This window comes from Musa acuminata, chromosome BXJ1-11 (genome assembly GCF_036884655.1).
Source record: "Musa acuminata AAA Group cultivar baxijiao chromosome BXJ1-11, Cavendish_Baxijiao_AAA, whole genome shotgun sequence".
NCBI lineage: Eukaryota > Viridiplantae > Streptophyta > Magnoliopsida > Zingiberales > Musaceae > Musa > Musa acuminata.
The window spans coordinates 27,855,695-27,878,992 of record NC_088337.1 but is presented as its reverse complement, the minus strand read 5'-3'; the positions used below and the strand labels follow the sequence as shown (position 1 = coordinate 27,878,992).

The 23,298-nt window shown below is 36.0% G+C and overlaps 2 protein-coding genes across 2 annotated transcripts; both read right to left on the bottom strand.

The window, feature by feature from the left end:
• Window positions 1–2,431: 2,431 nt before the first annotated feature.
• Window positions 2,432–7,838, bottom strand: LOC135597488 (lipase-like). Its single transcript, XM_065090470.1, has 10 exons — window positions 7,521–7,838; window positions 7,191–7,270; window positions 6,879–6,944; window positions 6,715–6,762; window positions 6,544–6,611; window positions 5,133–5,205; window positions 4,882–5,043; window positions 3,773–3,967; window positions 2,887–2,975; window positions 2,432–2,793 (listed from the first exon to the last, which is right to left on the bottom strand). Exons 1-10 carry the CDS (start codon window positions 7,585–7,587, stop codon window positions 2,598–2,600), a joined length of 1,044 nt encoding a protein of 347 aa, XP_064946542.1. The 5' UTR covers window positions 7,588–7,838; the 3' UTR covers window positions 2,432–2,597.
• An 840-nt stretch (window positions 7,839–8,678) lies between these two features.
• Window positions 8,679–23,275, bottom strand: LOC135597487 (protease Do-like 2, chloroplastic). Its single transcript, XM_065090469.1, has 21 exons — window positions 23,020–23,275; window positions 22,708–22,896; window positions 22,455–22,508; window positions 21,080–21,153; window positions 20,201–20,264; window positions 19,161–19,205; window positions 18,420–18,527; window positions 17,665–17,742; window positions 14,485–14,551; window positions 14,280–14,338; window positions 13,985–14,084; window positions 13,317–13,396; window positions 11,081–11,137; window positions 10,890–10,993; window positions 10,503–10,590; window positions 10,349–10,434; window positions 10,230–10,254; window positions 10,072–10,143; window positions 9,492–9,542; window positions 9,348–9,408; window positions 8,679–9,262 (listed from the first exon to the last, which is right to left on the bottom strand). Exons 1-21 carry the CDS (start codon window positions 23,185–23,187, stop codon window positions 9,018–9,020), a joined length of 1,875 nt encoding a protein of 624 aa, XP_064946541.1. The 5' UTR covers window positions 23,188–23,275; the 3' UTR covers window positions 8,679–9,017.
• Window positions 23,276–23,298: the final 23 nt, after the last annotated feature.

Sequence of the window (23,298 nt, the reverse complement as noted above, 5' to 3'; positions counted from 1 at the left end):
CTCAGAAAGTCAGAGCATCGATATTAGTTTTAGTCTGATTTGTCACATAGGTATCCAGCTCATGATCAGCCTTTATTTGCTTCAGTTACATTGTTTATCTATGATCTGGATGGTAGATTCATGCTAAATATCATGGTGGATAGACAAGAGAAGACTTGCAAATTATGGATATAGACATGAACATACCACTGAGTCTCTCCTGTGGCATCTCTTTGGGTCAAGCTTCTTTACAAAATTATCCATCGATTGCTGGTCCATGAAAAAAGAATCATGATACCACATCCATATGAAAGAAACAAGCAGTGTGGTGCTGCAGTGAGACATGGAGAATCAGGTGCATTTCAGTGGAGACATCATCCTCTGTGAAGGGAGAGTTGATTCCAATTGCTAGTGGGGACTGCAGAACCTCAAGGCTGCACCATATATAACATCGAAGGACATGTTCCACGTTGCCTCACAGGCTTATCCTTTCTCTACTCTTTTGGCAGGATCAAAAGGTCCCAAGTGGAAACCGAGCCACCAATGTTGCTTGTATTCATTTTACTTCATCTGCAGATCACCACATCGGCAACGATATTTTTGATGCTGCAACATATTCATTTTCTTCATCTGATTGTTGTATAATGCAGAGAGTTCTCTGTACTAGCAGTCAGTGAATAATATGCATGTAAACCTGGGGTTAAATGCAGCTCATATCACTTGCCTTCATGTCACCAAATCAGGTAGAAAAGCAGAATGAGTTTCATGGTATTCTTATGCATCTTCCTCTTCACACAGATGAGATTTGCCTCATGCTAGGTTTTCTGATTTCAGGTTCAATATCAGCAAGACAGAAATCAGATATGGAGCATCTTGTTGAAATGCAAATTGTTATTTGGAATCTCTAACAAGCAGTTGATTCATAATTCAGATATATAAGATGCATCCAGATAAAAGCTCGTCTATCCAGATGCTTATAGCGATCGCTCTTAAATTCGAGCATTCAATTCTCGGAACATAATGGTTTAAGTGCTTTAAAGAACTATTTGCAGTGCATTTGAAGTTAATATTTGGATATTTATGCTAGGAGAAGAAATTGGTAATGTGCATTCTTGCCACTTACAGTATCATACACTTGATTAAAGGAAGTTTTATTTCTCAATGGCTCTTCTTTGTTTCTGAAATGCACAAATTAGCTTCGAGGACACTGCTGTGTGTCTTTTTTTCTTCTTCCTATTGTAATTAGAAACATATGTTTATTACATAGATTTAGGCTTGGGCATGCCCCTTTCTTCTAGGTGGCCCTTCTTTCTGTTCTGATGCTAATTGAAACTGATAGTGACCTTTGAGAACTTGAAGAGACAAATGTGGCCCCTGAAGAGAATCCATTTCCACATGGTAAGTTTTGGATCTTTTTTTTGTATTGTGTGTGAAGGTATCCTTATGCAACATGACCAATACCAGGCTCTAATTAAGACAAAGGTTGCAGAAGCTTGTATCCAATTCCATGCACTCACTGTGAGGAAGATACTCTCATTATCTCTTGCAATGAATTGGGATATGTAGTTGGTTGGCATGGAATGACAAATCTACACCGTGAAGCAAACCGATGGATGCCACCCGATCAAGACATGGTGCTCTTGCTTGGATGGTCTAATCCATTTGAAGTCATCGAGTCATGGAGTACTACTTTGTGTAGGTGGTACATTCATCAAACACTTTCTTACATTGTTCATCTATAAAATACATGTGCCATACTTGTTGACTTTCTCTGAATATTAGAGTGTCTTTTGGCTTGATCAAGACTCCATTGATAGTGTGTGAAGGTAGGTGACTGGTGAAACAAAGATATGCAACTTTCTTGCAGAATCCATGTGGAAAACTAGCGAAGAACACAAAGCATCAAAATCATGTTAGGTTTGTTCGAAAAATGCAAACCATCACAAGTTTATGTCTGAAATTACAGCTGGAAGATAAAAAGGAGAAAAAGATGGAACAAACAATCGACAATTGGCATTCATTATAAAGCACAAACGCTGCAGAAACAAACCTCTCGATCGAACCTGCATTACTCGAAGCAAGCACGTACACAATGGCATTCCTGCATTACTCGAAGCAAGCACGTACACAATGGCATATAAAGGAAAAACATGACCTAGTCGCTACACACAACTGGTAAGCATATACAAGCAAATGATGGAGAGAATTTATTCGATCAAGAACAATTAATTTTTAGGATGTGTGCATATATACATTCTTGAATCAATAGGAAAAGAAAAAGAAGAAATTACACCCGATATATACAAGCATTTCATCCTCAAAATAAAGAGAATCTCGACACAACTGCCACTTTGTATTTATAGTACAAGAGAATTAAGTTCAACAAATGATGGAGAAAGATGATCCTTTGATAGCATAATATTACCACTGTCGTCTACATGGTACCGTGTGGTGCTAGTATTCATAATTTATTCGATCAAGAACAATTAATTTTTAGGATGTGTGCATATATACATTCTTGAATCAATAGGAAAAGAAAAAGAAGAAATTACACCCGATATATACAAGCATTTCATCCTCAAAATAAAGAGGATCACGACACAACTGCCACTTTGTATTTATAGTACAAGAGAATTAAGTTCAACAAATGATGGAGAAAGATGATCCTCTGATAGCATAATATTACCACTGTCGTCTACATGGTACCGTGTGGTGCTAGTATTCATAACGATTTTGCAAGATCCCAAAGAATCAGCCTGTAAATCGATGTCATAATATTTGAGATGGTCCGCTATGCTGTTCCCAGAAACAGATCTGTCAAGGAAGAATTGTTGTAAGCATTGGAACAGAGAGGCAACGGCAGTCTTTTTAAATTAAATCAAAATTGGTACAAGAATTCAAATATACCTGCTACAAGAAGGGTCTTCTCCAGATCCATCACAGATCTTCTCAACTGAGTATACAAGGCTTTCTACTTCAATGTCTTGGAGCCAAACCTGAAATTCTTTTTGGAATGTAACATGCTGCCTTTTTAACAATGTAACAAAGAATCACATTTAACTAGAATTTTTTAACAAGTGATTATCCTGATTAAGGTTGTAAGCGAATCAGAATTGGAACGGAGAGGGATCCACTTGGAACAGATCCAAATAGAGAATTCTATAATCAATTTAACGAGGCTTTAATTAGTCTATCCACTGGTCTAATAATATTTGGCGATAGACCACAGTTCTATAGCAGGGTTTAGACCCCAGTTAAACACAAGCCTTTTTAATTACTATTTCCATGGAAAAGACTTTCAAGGAAATAGTACATAAACCCAAGAATCAATTTAGTATTTCTGATCAAGGCATCAAGCCAAAAGCCTGAATTTGTTTAGCCCAAAGTAACCAAGCTGCAAAGAAAGGCTCTTCACATGTTGGATGAATTGATCTTTGACCCAACCTGACCCTGATAAGTTGCACAACCATACCTATGATCCATGTAATAGGTAGCTGTAATGCAAAACATGTACACCACTCCTTGAAAGGTAAAATAGAATCGGGGAATGTAATTGACTAGTTTCTGTTGCTACAGAAGCAAACAATTCATTGTGGGGATTGATGACTCATTGATCTATGTAACGACTATGAAATAAATTGGCATAAGGTCATGGACCACAATTGGAGGCAACATTCAAACTAGCAGCTGACATTCAAAGAGCTCTCTGTGTTTTCTTCAGGTTGAAGTATAAAATCATGTTTTAGCTACAGTTTACAAGCTCTACAAGCACAAATTTAAGGACAGTTGTTACCTCTCTTGCAAAGTGATGGTATGTCTTTCGTTGAAAACGGGAATAATATGGCGGTAAGTGTGGCACAATGTCATTTGCATGAGTCACACGAACTGTATGTGGTACATGTCTGATGAAATAATTGGAAAAAGCAGCATTGCCTATACGAGGCTGTCCAAATGTCACGAGCTGAATGTCTTCTATTCCATGTTTAATCTACAAGGAGATAACAAAATTATGTTCCTTATACATTCTAAGAATGATGAAAAAATCACAATTGCATGGCATCTATAACAAAATTATGTTCCTTATACATCATTCCAAGAAGTAATGATGGCAGTGTCATAATTGAATTACACATAATCTAACAATAGCCAAAAATTCCATGTCACACCCATGAAATAGAATCATAAAATAGGTCCAAATTTAACTACAAGTGTAGAGGAAAAGAAATAATCATAGATGGCATGAATACTGTTTACAGGCCTTTCAAGAAAAAAAAATCAACGAAATAATCTACAGTGTTAATTTTGTTAATACAATCTCAATTTAAAAGACAGATAGACTGCATAAGCTGGACAGACTTTGCCGTAGTGCCAATGTTCACCCTCTAAGCAATAAGGCAACAAATCAAAAATTAATAAAACAATAAAGGCAAAATGAATTCCGTACAACTCAGGTGCTGAAATTTTACATAGACGATGTCAAGGATCCCAGTACTTTTACATAGCTAATCTGTTTCGGATTAGATGAAATAGAACTTTTAAAAAGATCTACATAATACAAAATAGAATATTGTGGTACGGTTGAATGTATATTTAGAATTTTTTATGCAACAGGATGAAACCATGCTGACCCACAATGAGTAGCAACCAACCCTTCTAACTTAACCCAGATAATTACTGCTCTAGTTAGTATATCATAGTCTTACTTTTTTTTTTAATCCTTGGCAGATAAGACTCCTATGTACCTAAATATAAAAAAGCAGATAAAGGTGTTGGTAGATAATGTGTACTTCTAGTATTTAGGTCAATCAGATAATCAGTCTCCCATGATAAGTGAAGGAAAAATCAGCACAAAAGTGTTGATCAACATAAACAAAATAAAAACATAAAGTTGACGAACATTACAGTAAGATCAAGTGCACAAAAGGAAGCTAGAGCCCCTCCCATTGAATGCCCTGTAACAAAAATGTGGACGTTTCCATATGCCTCCCTAGCCCTTTGAACAGCATTTAGGATCCCATGACGCAGAGTAGTGTTATGGTAAGCAGAATAAAACCCATGGTGCACCTATAACAACGCAAACAAAGCATATTATTAAGTTCAAATATGTTCATTCTGTCAATAAATTCTTTCTAAGAAGTAAGAAGTTTACAGACCATTGCATCTGGCATGCCAGGGTAGTTAAGATCCAGCTGCTTCCAGAACAAGTCTTCAATCCAATTACGTATGCTGTCAAGATATAGCAAGACAATTGGTCCATTCATAGACAGATATGCAGGCATTTCAGAAAACTATGTGGACATCTAATTTTTGCCATCAGACATAGAGACAAATCAAAAAATTATCACACAATAAATAAAATATAAAAATGTTTGCCATGAATTAGTAATAATAGTTAACAAAATTTGTTTGGAATTACTAGTAAACTGGCATTCACATACAGGGATCCATAAAACAGACAAAGTGGGAAAAAAGAAAACCAAGCGGCAACTGTATGAAATTATGGATCTTGAAAAGGAAACTAATAACCACCCAATGACCATTGCCTTAAAACAGATATAACACTGACCATGCAGAAGATAACAAAAGATTTATTGCAAAATCAAAATGTTAAAATTTTAACTTAAATAAGAAATACATTAACCTCAAAAAACAAGTTGGAAACCATAATAGAGCACATCTATTTTATGCATGCCATGGTACGTAATACAGACGAGCTAATTAATTCCAATATTTCACTAAAAAATTGTAAACATAATTAATTTGTTATGATGAGACAGTATTATGTGTAAATTTCTAGTTAATACCAAACTATATCTTCAATATACAACAAGGTTTGGAAGCGTGAAGTGCAGGCAAGACAAGATGATGGCAAGGAATTCTTGTTCTGAATTAATCACCATGACACAAGCTTCTGATTCGGAATGCAGCAACTCATTCGAAGTCCTAATTGCAGTACAAAGCCGATGCAATCCTATGATTATTTAGCTTGTGTTATTAGTTTATAAACCAAGATGCTTGTGGTTATGTACATGTTAAATAGACACCAGTTTATGGCAATTATGATTTCAAATTTCAAATTCAATATCCAAGGTAAGAGCTTGATTGTACCACGTGTCCACCAGAGACATGCAATGCATACCAATTAGGCACATGGCAACAAAGGCATGAAAAATGACAAGTAAATTGTCTGCTAAAAATCAATCAAAATGCATATTCTAGGAATCAGAACATTCACCTAAACGAAAAGTACCTGTGGATGGAAATAGTAAGGGTCTCAGTAGTTAATTCTAGTTTCTTGATTTTATGACCTGCCTCCATATTTGGGTACCAAGTTTCACTGGAACTAAATCTAGGCATCCTAGTCGTTAGACAAGTTGGGACAGTTTATTAGCTTGGCTACCATATGTGTAGTTTGACAGCTGCATTCTTTAATTAAAGGCAACTAATATTACAATTGCCCTTAAGCTGCATCAATACTGCTAGTTCCAGGTCCAAGAGTTTCTGCTCACACATTTTCGTTATTGCTGTCATATACATGTAGTAAAAGGTTTTTTCTTGCTTCACCTGTGTTCTTGTGTGCCTCTGAAAGCAATAATAATGGAATTCAGATCAGGAGAAACTCCAACAAATGCCTGCATAAATAGTTCAAACACAAAAGTCTTGGAACTTAAGGAGATGCATTAAGCTGACAATCACGGAAACTGGTCAAAATAGAGACGAAAAAAAGAATTGGACCTGTAAACAGTTCTGGACATCAACAATAAGCTCTATCATCTCGAATCCCTGAAACAAGACAAAGGCATCCAGGATTTGAGGATCCATTCCAGTCATTATTGGAAAAGGACACCACCCTTAACATTCACAGATACATTGATTTGAATCCCTGAAAACTTTCATACCTTTGTCAGACCATTACATCTTGAGCAAGTCCATGTAAAAAGTTCTGTTAAATCTGTCATATAGACCTACAACATGCAGAGAGACGGACAGAATAATGTTTTTCTCCAACCAAATATAAAGAAACCGATTCTTCTGAAGACCAACTTTGATGTTGTAAAGGGAATAAAAGTGCTTAATCTGATTAAGAAGGAAAAAGTTTGATATGAAGCCATTCTCAAAACAAGTAAATGCAAGTTGCGCTTGTATCAAGATCCTCAGCCACAATAACGATTAATGAATTGTCAACCAGTGCAGGGTGAGGTCAGACTCACAGCAGAGGCATATTCGACGAGAATCTTGACGATAGTTTGATTGTAGACAGGGCCTTCAACCTCATGCTTCATCTTAATTACTGTACACCATAGATAAAAAGTGTCAAGAACTTAGGAACCCTATACAAAAAGCATTTATCATTCATCAAGATTCGCATGTTCCACAATCTGCTTCTTTTCAGGCACAAAACAAAAACTTTCTTGCCACAAAGCAAATGAACCCATGCAGAGATGTAAATTCCGCCATGGTTCTTGCAAGAACTTTTCGCTTTCGAAGATATCCTAATCTCGGGGATAAGAATTCAGGATCGGTATATGGAGCATGATTACCTCTTCCTCCTGAAACGACGAATAATCCGATCAAAACCAAGACCTTGACCAACAGCCATCGTCCCATGACCTTCGAAGGATTCGAAACCCTAAGCGTTCCCGCACGAACCGAGCCTCCTTCGCGGCTTCTCCAATTCGTTGTTGGATATCAGAAGACGACGAGAAGTAAAACTTACGGTCCCCGAAGAAAGGGGCGCATAACGGATGGCGAATCGTGCAAGAATCGATGTTTTCGGGGAGCGGAGAGGTGAAGGAGAGATGGATTCTTGGGGGAAATCAACGATCGCTCGGGAAGGAAAAGAGAGTCGCGGAGAGGCTGGATATTAATTAAGGGTGAAACGCGGCTGCTGGAAACGGGAAACGCAACTGCGTGTGACTTGGAATAAGGTTGAGTGGCTTGGGTGTTTGCCACGTAAGATGATGCTTCTAAATCCAACCATACACGTGTATTTTTAATATTTTTTCCTTCTATCTTATCATTATTTTTGTTGATGGTTAGTTCAGCAAGCCATCTCAAATGAATTATTTAATTAAAAAACAAATAATATAAATTTAAGAAATAATAAATTCTAAATTTTAACATGAAATTATTATTTAAAAAAATAAAATAATTTAAAATACATACAAAATAAATTTCAGATATTTATATTTTACATATTTTAATTTAATACAATATATCAACATACAACATTTCAAAATATTAATATAATCATAAAATAAAATAAACTAAATTTTTTTAGGAAAGAAAACAAAACTACCTAAAAGTCTCTGAAAAAAAGATAACCTTAAGAGTCTTATCATAATTTTAATATTTTATATAATTTTAATATTTTAATATAATAAAAAATATTTATTTGGGAGGCCGAGAAAGAACCTCTGATTACGTGGCAATCATCCAACCCACCCATCGCAAGCCCCTTACTAAATTTTCATTACCTCCTTAGATCGAGAAGGGACAACCATCAGACCGCTAAGCGGCTATGCACGAATCTTGACGCAAAAAACGAAAAAATGTTGGTACACAGCATTCTGCGGTTTAACACATACAGGAAGCACAACATCCTATTCATCCGCCACATACTCAAGTGGACTATGCTGTAATCTCCATGTCATAAGGTTTGATCATGTTCCGCCAAACAGTAGCCTTAACGCACAAAATGTACCAACAACATCAAATTTTCTCATTGAATCATCAGTAGCAAGAGATAAATAAAATAGTAAATGTTCTCTTATCGAGATGGACGAAAAATCGACAAGAAAATTGCCAATTGCAGCAACCTTAGACACCTTCCTAGGGCAAGCTGCAACAAATTCTTCAAGCCCTTGTGTTCCAGAAGTTCTTGGTAATGACAAATGGGTGACACAAATTCCATCATCAGGAGGATCTCAAACAATTAGCATGGGATGTTGTCGGCACCGGGCAATTTCTCCTGCTCTTCAATATCAATTGCTGAGCGGCCAGTAGGGATTTTCTGGAAATTGTAGAATCATTTCATTTCATGCCCATAGGAGGCCATCAAATCCAATCTCAAAATTTGACACGGGGCTGTCCCCGATATCTTGATTCAGTATTTGTTTGTCTTCCACCAAGTCGATAAATGGTTCGAGCAAATCAGATGACCTTTCGCATGGAATTCCGTAGTCTTTTAGAACAAATGGTGAGGCGGCAGCAGCAGCCTCTCGTTCCAAAACAGCAAGGAAATTGTCTTCAAATTCAAATATCAAGTACTTGTCTTTGCAAGCTACACAGTACACAAAATGATAACAGAGGCGGCAGGACATTGTATTAACTTGTCGAATGTAATCACAGGAAAAAAGAAAACTCACTGTCAACAAGATGAGCCAGATGTCGGATGTTTTTTATTGGAGTTCCATTGAATTTCATCACCTATAAAAAGTAATTAGCATATTCAGGCTTCCATAAATTAATATGATAATTAATCAGACATGCAATTGCAGAAGGACATTTACCTGTTGGTTGCCCATATCCTCGTATCCTATGTTCACTTCATTAGCTAAAACCTATAAAAGGAAGAAAAAAATGAATGAATGAATGAATGAAGGAACAGTAAGAATAAGCCTGAATGGAAAAAGCGACATTCTTAAGGACCAAAATTTCGAATAATTTTTCCAACTCGAATTTTAGGATGCACGCATTTAATATCCCACCAGCTAGATTATGAAAATAGCCATTCGTTAGAAGTCCTACATATCTAGCACTTCGACTCCATAGACAAGAAGCTCATAAAGCAAGTTGAGTCCGACATGACAATAAGGTCAGCAGAAAAGTTGGTCCACTTGTTTTTAAAGTCTGCTTCAAGTTATGCATGCTATATGAATTATTATGAATAATCAAACTTTTGTACCTAAACAACAAACTGTTCTTTCAGATTCTGTTTGTGTCCATAAAAGTTATAGTAACTCGATATATTCTATGTGGAGAACGTCCCTCATAATATATACATCCTCCAGATTTCATCTGATTATTTTTTTCCCGTGTCAACAAACTTCACATTTTTAGCAAAGAACATCAAGGAGAGCATTAACTAACCTGTGATAATATTACAATTTCTTCGCCTTTGAATCTTGCTAAAGAATAACGGGCCTTTGCTAGTAATTTAAGCTGACAACAAAAGATAAATATATATAATTAGTTCACATGAAAGACTAAACAGGGTGCAAAAGCAACAGCCAACTTCATAAATTTACCCCGATTGAGTCTTCACACTCCTCTCTGTCGCATGAATCAGATATGTTAATCAATATCAGCATCCAACAAAACCAAAGCGAATTAATAAAACAGAGAATTTTCACTACAGGTAACTTACTCTATCAGAGGCTCTGAGAGAGGAGTGAATACAAGGCCTGCGATTATCAGATAAGAAGGTTGTCCTCCTTCAATGTGGTATGGCACCTTTGCATGAAAAGTTAGGTTAATAAGTGTTGGCTATAGGCTTTGAATGCAAAACTCTAATTACTTACTAAGTGCACCCGAGGTTGCAAGATAGTCTGAACTTTCATGTAGGTTCCATCACGGATGATCCCAAGTTCTGCAACATCACCAGAAAACCTGATAACCAAAACATCAATTTACTTCAGAGTCATTATTACATCATGCCTGGCAGGTATACTCATCGAGTAACATAAGTGACCACAGATTCCTTGGAAAAAAAAAGAGTTAAGGAAGAAGTAATGTCAAAACTGCAGAAGAGTGTCCAAAATTAAATAGGCATATTTGACCAGTGTTCTAATTGTCAGGGGTATAGACAAGCCAAACCGGTAAAGCATGAAAGATAACAGAATAGAAGAACCTACTGTGATAGTTTTGATCATTTATATCTACAATTATAAAAGAAATTAAGCCTTTACTTTTGACTTATTAAATAGCGAAAGGCAATCCGCTCTGTGGATCGGAATGGGACAGTTCCTTCTGATCCCACTTGAACACCATCAAAGCTTACAATCACGTCTCCCTGGAGACACACAGCCATTGCATTATAACCGGTGCAGGTATTGCATAACAACTGGGATGAAAGGTACCATTTTCTAACAAAGCATACCTCCTTGAGAACATCACTAGCTGGAGAAGTGGGTTCAACTCTCCGGACCAAAACACCCTTCAAGATACAAGAAATATAAGAAAGACAAACATAAAACATAAACAGAGAAGACTTGGATAATTAATATTAAAGAACTGAGAGTCATTCAAGCAGAAAAAGAGTCACATAATTTAGTGCCCTAACAAAAGTTTCACTTCCACCACAAGGGAATACAAAACTTGACAAAGAACACCTGAATGGATTGTAAAAAGATCAGTCTGAACCAAGTACTTGATCCTATATACTTTCTTCTGCGTAAGATTCCTTTTTAGAACTGAATGGAAACACATTCCTTGATACAAACGAAAGTAGTTGAAACAAACATGTTCAAGTGTATTTATCAGTGTTCATGGCTAGTCCTGAGTAAGTTTATGCATAATTAAGTAGCTACATCATAGGGCATTACTACGTTCTAGAAGTTTATCATAAAATATCCATGAAAACATTATTAGAAGTTCCAGAGATCTTAGGTTTACTATTCAGCAGGAATGGGAGATTGATGCAGACCTAATACTAAAGCATGATAATACAAAAATAGAATATGAAGTGTTTATATTCATGAACAATTTTAATATACAGAAAATGAGAGAAATTTGTTTAAGACTGATGAACATGTCTCAAAGAGACCTATAAATGCATAGAAAGGACAGGTAAGTTGATTAAGATTGGTGGCATGATCAGAGGTAGAGGGAGATTTTAGAAAACTTTACTAAGAAAACTTTCTTAGATGCATCAAAAAGAGATTTGGTTACCCTTAGTATGACTAGTGATATTGCTCTAAACAGAACTTCATGAAAAAAAAATATATCCACACAGCAAACGCTATATGGTGGACATTATGGTTTGTTGTCAATGGTAGCATGGTTCACCTTATTGCTTCGTACAGGTATACCGACCGGCCATCGATAGAGTAACATACCAATGTATTGACACATGACATAGTGGGGTATACCAACAAACCGATATATACCGTCCGTATTAGTCCCCTATCAAACTAGTATGTACTGCCCATACCGGGTGGTATGTTGCGATACGACGAACCTATATTGCTAGTACATGCTTTTAAAGATACCACTATGATGTATTATACTAAATAATTTAAAATATGTGATGAAACCAGTGCCAACAGATACCTATGATAAAAGACAATCCAGTTTCCTTTTATGGACAAAAGCTGACAGAAGATGAAAGGCTTTTCATGGACTTCAAGTGGAAATCAAATGATGAAAAGAAAATCCTATTACCTTTACATTTAACTTTACATATAACAAGACAAAGTATAATACCATATTAGTTATCACATTTTCTAATCAAGAATCCAAAAAATGTTCAATTTTGGCAGCACATTAAGTTGAGCTACAACTTTAAAATAAAATCGAACTAGCAAAATTACAATGTATTCACTTGAATAACAAAGATATATGTATATATATGTACACGTATAGAGATGAAGAATAAACTAACCATAACACACAGCAAAGGTATGAGAATAAAAATAATGAAAGAACATCCTCTATAGTGTGGACATGAGTTTGTAAGAAGGAAGATAGAAAGATTGCATAGTCTTGAATAAAGAAAGAAAACCAATAATGAGGAAGATAGAAAGATTGTAAATCCTCTATGGTTGCCAGCAATTCATAATTACATGTGTCTTTTCGAGGCAGTTCTTTCCCAAATGCTTCTGTGTTTGATCTTCGCAAAGAAGTGTGGACATGTGTAAGTGTTCCATAGATGAGAAAGAAAGCCCGGGTGCAGTTCCTAAAAAGGGGTTTGCATCGCATTCTTTCTTCCCTACTTCATTGCACGAGTTCTCTCACCTCAAAGTGATTGAACCAAGTCTATTCTTGTCTGAAAGATTTTGGAACTAAACAGGCATGTAATCAAATGGATTGTTGCATCCAGTACATGTCCAAGCAAATCGGATATGACATGTACATGCTGATACATGTTTCTGGACCTGGATAGACTAATCTGGGTCACAATGCATCAAGTGCATCCCTATTATCAGCAGAGAAAATGTCAGATAAGCATGTTATCATGCCTGACAAAGTATAGCAGCTTGATAGGCATGCAATAATACAAAATACATAACAAACACTAAAGTGTAGTCGATGTTGTGTACCTCTAAAATTCTAAATATTACTCAAATAATGAAAAGTTAGCAGGCAAATTTTTTTACTTGTCCAACAAAGAATACCTCATTCGATGATACTTTTAGGCATGCCCTCAGTGCTGGATTCTCCAACTTCTGAAGTAAGACCCCAAGAGAAGGAAATCCTATGTCATACCACATAAAAGCACAACTGCACAAGATCAACTTTTGACATGATTCAACAAGTATATATACATTATCTGTGGTGTTGAGTGTGCACACATGCACTTCATATAGAATGTGTATTACCAATGCTGACAATGTGTAAATTGCAGTCCTTAAACCAGATAGCAATCTTAAAAATAAACATGGATAAAAGTTTTCATACACATACTTTCCCATAAATGTTTTGAATCATAGAAAAGCATTATTGGTCCACATTGTCGCAAAATGATAGAGATATAGATTCAAAACTTAACCAACATATGAAAAATTTTGAAAATATATATAATGGTTTTTTTCTGACACCACGAGCATTCATTAAAGAGGCAAACTCTAAAAGAAAGGGAAAAGAGGATGATATGGAAAAGAGAAAAAACAGTTTACATTGGCAAGGGCAACTATGTCAAAAAGAGAAGGCATTATTCAGATAAGAGTTCTCACAAGTAATATCTGAGAAAGTTTAAACTGCAACATCTATACAAAACTTTTGATCATGAAGGCAATACATCACTGTCTCACAAATGATATCTAGCAGTCGTGTGTTATCTTACCAGTATACTTCCCGCTTCTCTCATAATCATTCAGAAAATGAGAAACGACTGTTGTGGGAATAACATATCCAATATTTTCAGCTTCTTCTGATCTGAAAACCTAAATGAAGTAAATAGTAAGAAATGCAAGAAGATATGATGACATGAAAGGTGAAAGAGCAACATACAAATTTAGTTCCATGTGGAGAAAATTATATTTTGATGTCAAAATGGATTATAGAAGGGTTGAAGGAAGAAGTAAAACTGAAGAGAACAAAGTAGAAAAGATAACATATATGATTTAGCAGAAGAGCACCTGAAATGCCACTCCGATACATTCTCCATGGTCATTAAAGGCAGGACCACCACTGTTTCCTGCAGAAGAAAATATATGTTTTTAGACAACAGCAAGGAAGAAAACAGATTCCCCTTGCCTAAAGAAGAGGTATGATAAAAGCCAATTACAGAAGAATTTAAATACAGTCTTCCTAGTGCAGAAATTACACTTTTAAGTTACCAACCAGGATTTATTGCAGCATCAATTTGAATGCCAAGCAGATCAGATGATCCATGAGCATACGAAGTAACCTGAGATATACATAGAAGAAAAACAATAATGGATCTTACCAAGAATTTCTGATTTGATAAGATGCTCATAAAACACTGTTAAGATTTAAAGCCAACATTGTTATTAATTTTCTTTTACCCAGAATAACATTAACATGCACAAATTCCTCTCTATTACTATGATTATATTATCAGACACTACAAACCATGATAACAATATGGATTCAGGACATTAGAAAATCATGACATAATATGAAACAAAGTTTTCACACACTGCCTTTATGTCCAGTACTGGCCCTAAGAAAAACAAAGATAAAACAGTAATCCGTTTTATTTTTCAGAACATAGATAAAGAATGACCGAATGTTCTTTGCTTTCATCTCAAGTCAACCATTAGGCTCGCTTATGTGTTTGGGCACCATCCTCCGATTGGAGGAACTATCATTATTGGTCATCAGGGAGCCAAAAACATTTTAAAAAATCACCATTATGTATGCTTAAGAAAAAGGTGCATTCAGACAGATGAAGTCATGGTCAACCTCAATGATGGAAGAATTCACATTAAACGTCTAAAAAAAATTAAAAGCATATAGCTTTTGGATATCATATCACCTTCATTTGCATCAAATTTTACAAATCTTTTAGCATTATTCAACATAAAATCAATATAACTATTTTTCAAAAAGTTATTTCTAGATTCATGCACTTGCTTGTCCCTGAAAAACTTTAAATTCTGTAAAGTATTAGCGACACTCTTGTTTGCTGTAATGGCACAATTTGACTCCAAGGTGACAAGAGTCTTATGCAATGAGCCAAACTTCCAAGTATAGAAGTACATCCCCGTATCAAGTGGTTCAAACAGGACACTGAAAGCAAAACAGGATGGATGGTCTCATGGACAATATAACCCCACTTGAAGCCGAACCAGTTATATATCACTTAATTATATTTTTAAATTAGGTCAATCAAGTTTCATCTATTCATTTATCAACTGAATCAGGTGAAGATCTGGAAGAAAATAAACAGGCCAAGTGCATTACACTCAATAAAGTTCATTTGGATCCTTGTCCGATATGATTTATGTCTACTGAAAGTTAGCTGCCCTAAGACCTTATTTCCTCTGGGACTACGAGACATTGTTTGCTTAAGCTGACTCAAATGCCAAAAACTTCACCAGTGAGAGACAAAAGGACCAGTGACTTCATCTACTGGAGATGACACACTGGAGTTCATCAACCATGTTGAATTGGTCATTGATTATTTTCACATATTATATTTGACCTAGTTGATTACTTCTTTTATTTTCTGTTAGAGCATATCGAGCCTCAAGACAGCCAAAAGACCAGCATGTCTCATTGTGAATACTAATCAACATAGAGAGTGATAACCTAATCATGAACTGGACTGTGCTTCAAATTATAATTCTTCCCCTAGGTACACCAAATTTGATAAATAGAATCAATGGCCAAATTCCAAAAATTAAATCAATTCATATGGATAATCATATGTTCATCCCAATCACTTGAGGTCTTAAAATAGAAGTGGTTATCTTATTTAATCTTCGAAGGGTGAAACTAAGCTGACAGATGCTCCTGCACAAATAAACAAAGACAATCTTCAGCAGCTAATCTTGTATCATCTAGCATTGGTCTACAACTCTACTGGCTACTATATAACAAAACAAGAACCAAGAACAAATCCTAAGGAAAAAACAAAGAAGTAAATTTGATAGGCGAATAGAACATTTTAACAGGAAGATACAGACGAAGGTAACGAAAGGAAAAAAACTTGGCAAATATTGTTTCTTTTCTTTTGGATAGGGCATCTTCTGAATATTTTAATCTCATGGCCTAAATTAATTAATAATCCTCAAGGGTTTACAAAACTAATTTTGGCAACTGGTCAAACTAACAGAGGCATATCAACCAGTATCACCTAGTCTCATTAGGAAAAAAATAAAAATTTAAATGTCGATTGGGCCTATATGGTTAAGTTCAAATCCTTGGTCAAATCAGTAAATACCGATCATAGGTATCAATCTGACCATTATTTGAAACAAGGATTTTAATTTTGAATGATACCGCCCGTACCTGGCGGCATGCTGCGGCCTAGCTGCAGCAAGGGAAGACGAAGTGTCAAGAGAGAAGAGGGAGAAGGCACTCGAAGAAGAGGGAGAATCGAGAGAACCTCGACGCTTTTCGATCCGGCACTGCCCTCCCTCGATGATCCCGATCGAGGAGGTAACAGAGAGGCGACGGCTTGGCTTCTTCATTGCGTTTTTCGCTGAAGGCCAGAGACGCCTGCAGCCTTCGTCGTGTTTTTCGATGAAGGCTAGAGACGCCTACGGCCTTCGCTATGTTCTTCGTCGAATGTCACAGATGAGAAGAAGACCACGTTCTTCTCCTCGTCTGACGCGACGAGAAGAAGAAAAGGAGGCGACATCGTCGAGGCAACGTACGCCTCCTTATTTTATTTTTATATTATATTATATTATATGTACATATATATATATATGTATGTATATGTATATATATGTATATGTGTGTGTGTGTATATATATATATATATATATATATATCGAGCAATACACGCTAGCGTACCGCTCGGTATGCCCGTACCATACCGTATTGAGCAAATCTCGAAACATCGATACGATACAAAATTCAAACCTTGATTTGAAATCCTAGTAATATGCCTAAATGTAATTATGTAACACATTATTGGGACTGTCTGAAAGGGAAATGTACCATGATACCAAATTTTCAAACGGATACATGCCAAAGCCGCCTCATCAAAGGATAAATTTGCAACTCAAGTAATCAAAAGATGATTTAAAATGCAGCAGCAATTAAGTTAAGATTCTTAGTCTTGAAAATCCAATAGTATGACACCACCAAATGATACCACTATAAAAGTGAGCAGAACATTCATCTATCTTGTTGCTGATTTCTCAAAAAATAAATTTAATCTACTTAAATGAATATTAAGGTAACAACAATTTCTTTGGCACCTAATATTAGACTACTTAACTTTGATAAAATCATGAGTCAAACAAACATGCATTACGGGACTGACTAATAAAATGAATAATGACATACAATATCAGCAACATAACGACATGAATTAAATCGAACCTCAATTCGTGATACCACACCCTTTGTCACAGAGATCGTATCTCCACCAAGCGGATATCCTACAACAGTGACCGAATCCTGAAATTACAAATTGTTATGTTGATAGAATCAAGAAGAACAACCAAACGAAAGAAGCTCATAGGGCAGAGTATATTAGAATCAAATATTTACTTTTGAAACAAAGCATAATGATTAGACAACAGAAATTAGTATAACAAGACACAAAGATATAATAAAACTTCTTTGACTGGATTTCATGTCTTAAGAACAAAGATTCGTTCAGCGATTCGAGTTGGGATATAAAATTGTATTAACTTAGTTCATTTTAGATTAAACCCTAGCTAATATCTTTGAACCCCACTAGAAATTATTTTTTAATGACTAGAAAATTAAGTTCATATGTGGTGAGAAGGAATAGTTAATTATGTACTTTTATATGCATCCAATAATTAATTTAAGATGAGAATATCCATTGGTTTACAAAAACAATCATCTTAAATTTTTCATGTCATCTATGTATATAAATTTGGAGACTTAGAGAAATGACAACATCTGTTATCTTATATCATTAGAAGAGTTTTTCAACAATTTATAAAAGGAGCATGCCTACTTCAACCAATGCCTTGAGAAGAAACACATCATCACATATAGAACTTAGGAAGATGCTACATATAATGCCCTCAAAATTCATAATAGAACTTGTTTGCAGCATGTATATGATAAGGTGTTGCAGAAATACTTAAATTATCAAGTACCTGAAGGCATGGCAAACGACCAAAACGAAGTGGTTCAGCACCTTTCCAGAAATCTTCACTCTCAACTGAGAGTAATGCTATGTCACATTCTATACCTCTAGCTAAGACCTGTAAATCAGGTCACTGAGGAGTTCCGTTAGCCAAGATCTAGAGAAAAAGGTTCAGAAAACCTTAAGAACTCTTTAACTATTTTAGAAGGAAAATCTGCATACGGAGTAGCCAGTTATGTCACAATTACCAAATACACACTTATTTACAAAAACATCTACTAAGAAGGAAGCTTTATTTCATAATGTAACAGGCAACAACGAGGTGAGCTTTGTGAAATATACAATCATTAAGAGATCATGATCACAATTGGAGTGCCAGCTGTACCACAACATCAACTATACTACTAAGGTGCTGATATAATAGTCACCTTCCATGCTTTGTGCCACTATTCATGCCAATGTATATGGCATCCAACTCATGGCCTGCACCAGCATACAAATATGACATGCCTTCAATATTCATGCCAAGTAACATACTAACCATGGTTGGCCCAATCATGGACCTCAAACCTAAATTCTTTATTATGATTTGCATATGGATGAATGTACAACCAGGCCAATGATTAAGAACAAAACAGGCCATTATATGTGCAAATCATGCCACGAACCACACTGATTTTAAGAACATGACTAGCTCATGTAGTGCACATCTGATGCCATCTCAGAAGGTTCTAGGTACAAGAAAAGGTACCTTAGCTACAAACTTAGTGTCATCTCCCCTTCTCTTCACTTTAACCTGTTGTTATCAAAATTGTTAGTTTGCAACTGCAAAAAAATAGATGAGACTGGGAAAGATACAACAAGAACGTCAACTTCTATAAAACATGATATCCTTATGAAAATGCATTAAAAAGGAACATGCAGAAAACATGAGTCTGAAAGTAATTATGTATTGTGATAAAGATGCACTGTTGGTTAAAGGAAATGACCTCAGTCACATTAAACCTAAAACCAACTACAACAAAGAAATCATGGGGTAGAGTGGTGGGTTTGGTTTTGAATCACATGAGTATCCATTTAATTATGAACCATCAAGCAATGCAGAAACCTTTCACAGCTCGTGTCTTCAATGATTAAACTAAAACCTAGCAAGATTAAAGCCCTTTGAAGAAGATTTATGGTTGACATACTGTTCCAGGCAACCTAATGATCAACTTCCTTTCTTTTCTGTAATTTCAAGAGAACTACAGACATCAAATGGTTTGTTTAGCTTCCATAAAGCATATTCAAATTTTCAAAACAATATAGTGTATGATATTGATGAAAAGTGGGAATTTCACTTTCATGGAATAACTAAAGAAGAGCATGATCTGCAAGAAGCTTGAGTCATTACACTGATTTGATAATGTTGAAACAAGCTTCCACAATGTCATTTTAGTGGAATCTATAGTAGTTTGAAAACTAAGGACTTCGATATGACAGTGCATTCATGCATGATCTCAGGGCAACTCACAAAGTACAAGCCAAGAAATGACCACATTAATTCATACCTTATGCAAGTACAATTCTTTTGCTAATACCAAACCAATAACTGGCTTCAAGAGAATACATGACAAACTAAAGTAATAGAATATCTAACATCAAGAACAATAAAAGTGACAACAATAATAACACCATTAGCAACAAGCCTTTGCTGGCAAACAAGGATATCCACTTACTTTCTGAAAAATCTATTATAGGAGCATCAATCAAATTGAACTTGAATTTCGAGAATTGAACACATTGATTAACCTGAGTTCCATGCTCGACACAATGAGCATTTGTCAGAAGCTTACCATCACCAATCATGAAAGCACTGTAAAACATGGATATAATTAGCTATAAATTCTTTCCCACCATCATTTTCAAAGCACTGCAAAAACTAAGAAATCATAAGCTATGAGTTCCTTGACTTCAAATAAATATATGCAGACCAAGATGAGAAAGTCTAATCAAGAATTAATAAAAGGTTAAGGTTTAGCATTTATTTGCTGATTAGGAAAATAGACATGTTTTTTTACCAAGCTTCATTAGAAACTGATCAATAGAAACTCAAGAAAGAGGGGAAACGAGTAGAAAAGTAAATAAATTATCAAATTCATTTCACCTTTTCCATCTATAAAATTTCATATTATCATCCATTTGAACAATTTGAAATCCTACTAAGAAATAAATCCTCTACATTTTGACCTAAAGCGATCGGAAAAAAGGAAGCAAATAATCTTTCCTTGGTCAAATAAAAATAAGGCTCTCTAGAATTCACATGAGTATATCACCATTAAACACTTATAGGTGAACGTAGATTAAATTTCCTTCAGAAATCAAATAAGCACGAAGCCTGCAACTAAAGGACATAAGCATCCAATTCTTCACGAAATATACTGTAACTATTCTTCTACAATCTGCTGATATTGTTATAAAGATTAATGAATACTGAAATGTAATGAGGAAAGACTGTAATTGGTGTTGTCAACCTAGCATTGTTTACCTACAAATTGTGGGAGGGGGAAGAAACAAGTGTGCAATGAAAAACACTTTTAACAATCAGGTGAATAATCAGTCAGTTTGTTTTGTTAGTCAGATGGTTTGAGAAATAAGCTACAAGTTACAATGGTGAAAGTGGAAACATGCCTTCCAGTACTTGTAAATTGCCTTTGTTTCTGCCAAGGAAGTGAATAATCAGGTGAGGTATGTGTGCAGTAAACCTGAATCAAATAAAGTAGTAAGTATAAATGAAACTTCATGACGGACATGAATATGAAAATATAACAGAATGACACTACTGGATAAAAGCTAGCCAATTTTGAAACATCATTTTCTTATCTCGAGAAGGAGAAAAAGAGCCATGCACTCGTCAAGACCCCTAGTGGTTCAAATATTATGTATTTTAATTAAAATAACCATTTAGTGCATCATCAGACACTATACTTAGCAGTGACTCCGTATGTAAGTGTCCTGAAGCAAATATCTCTGGTCCAAGACAAGATTGTAACCTATAATCCAAAGAGGACCCCAGAAACTGCAGTGACCTGACCCAGTTGATAGGCAACAGTGTAGATTTGATACAAGTAGAGAAGGGTAATTCACAAAAAGGGCCAATGTACCCATTGTGATGATCACCGTACAGAAAAGTCATCTCAAACTAAAGGTACAGAGTTATTCAAAAGGTCTGGATCCCACATCTACCAGTCTGATAGATTTTTAAGATGCTTCAGAAGGTAAAATATATGTGAGAGAAGTCAACTGTTGAATCAGACAGAGGCATTTATAGTTCTTCGGCAGCATTCACATTTCTTAACTCTTCATAACCATGGATCTTCTGTTCAGCAATTAATAATGACATCTAAATGACAAGAATGGGAAGATATAATATAAATCTTCGATCCATCACTTCTTACCTAAACCAATGTAATGAATTTTGCTCTTCTGAATGGGAACACTTAATATGGCTCTTCAACACATTTGTTGTAATGTAAAGCAAACTATAAATCATAAGAAGTATATTTTTAACTGCAGCTGAAAGTGGTCTGAGAAATCAAAGTTTTAAAGGTTGACTTAAAAACTCAAGAATGCCTATTGCAATCTCCACCAAAGTTTCTCTGTTGGGATGAGTGTGGAAGTCTATACTTTATACATCACTGTCCACAATGAAGTGATGGATTGATACACCTAAAGATAATGTATCACAATTAATTTTGGAAGGGAAGCTGCTTGGGAAGGATACTAAGCAGTTATGATGGTTGGCACTGTCCTACCTATCAACAGTCATGTAGTGTAAGTTGTCCAGATACCAATTTGACCTTCGGACAAAGTGTGGTAACAAAAGAGTCCAAAGACTTGAGAGGAAGTTTTATGAACTTCAAGAAGCAGATACATTTCTCTAAACATCTCACAGATATTTTTGTACAACCTACTCTTGTGAAAAGTGTCAAATTAAAAAAAAACCATGCGTCATGTTCAGGTCACCACTTTGATCACTACAAGAAAAATCAAAAGTAAGAATTACCTTCACAACAGCATTAAGAAAAGCTGAATCTTGAAATTTTCCTGTTTCATCGGCCTGAAGAACAATCGAGAAATAGTATTCTCCATCACTGACCATAATCAGTATGCTAAGTAAAACGTTATTGGCAGTCTTAAACAATGTGATGTTATGATTCGAGAAAGCAGTAAAATCCGCAAACCCGTAGCGGCAATGTACGATGTAGGTAATTCAACTTGCGTTGCAAAAGGAACAAAGAGAATCAAATTTGCCATGCCTGCTGCTCCTTGAGATCATAAACCATGCCCTTGTCCTTCTTCTGTGTTCCAATAGACTTGAACGCCGTCGACTGCGACTGCGACTGCGACTGCGACAGCCCAGCATCTCCCCGACTACCGTCCGATGGAAGGTACGTCCTATCGTCCTTCCCTCTTCCCGGAAACCTCTTCTGGGAAACCCCTTCCACCTGGAAACCCACCAAGAGACATCCAAGCAAAGATCGGATAATTTTACTAGCACACTAATCCACGAGACGAACAAAAAGCAGAATGGGCATAAAGGTCTAATAATTTTCAAATGTGAAGTCTACCACGTCGTTTTTCCGCCGATTGGAATGGTCTTTGCTGAGCGACTGACGGCCGGAACGATGCGGTCTGTGGGAGGCGAAGATTGATCTGCGGTAGGAAGAGGACGAGCGGGGGAAGGAGAGAGGGGAGGAACAAGAAGGGGAGGCGAAGACCGCGTTCACGGCCGCCATTTCTAATAGGAGAACGGAGAGGGAGAAAGGCGACCAGTAATCGAAGCGAGGAGGGAGGGAGGCTAAATGAGTCGCGTCCTTCCCTTATCCTTTGCTGCTCTGTGGATATTT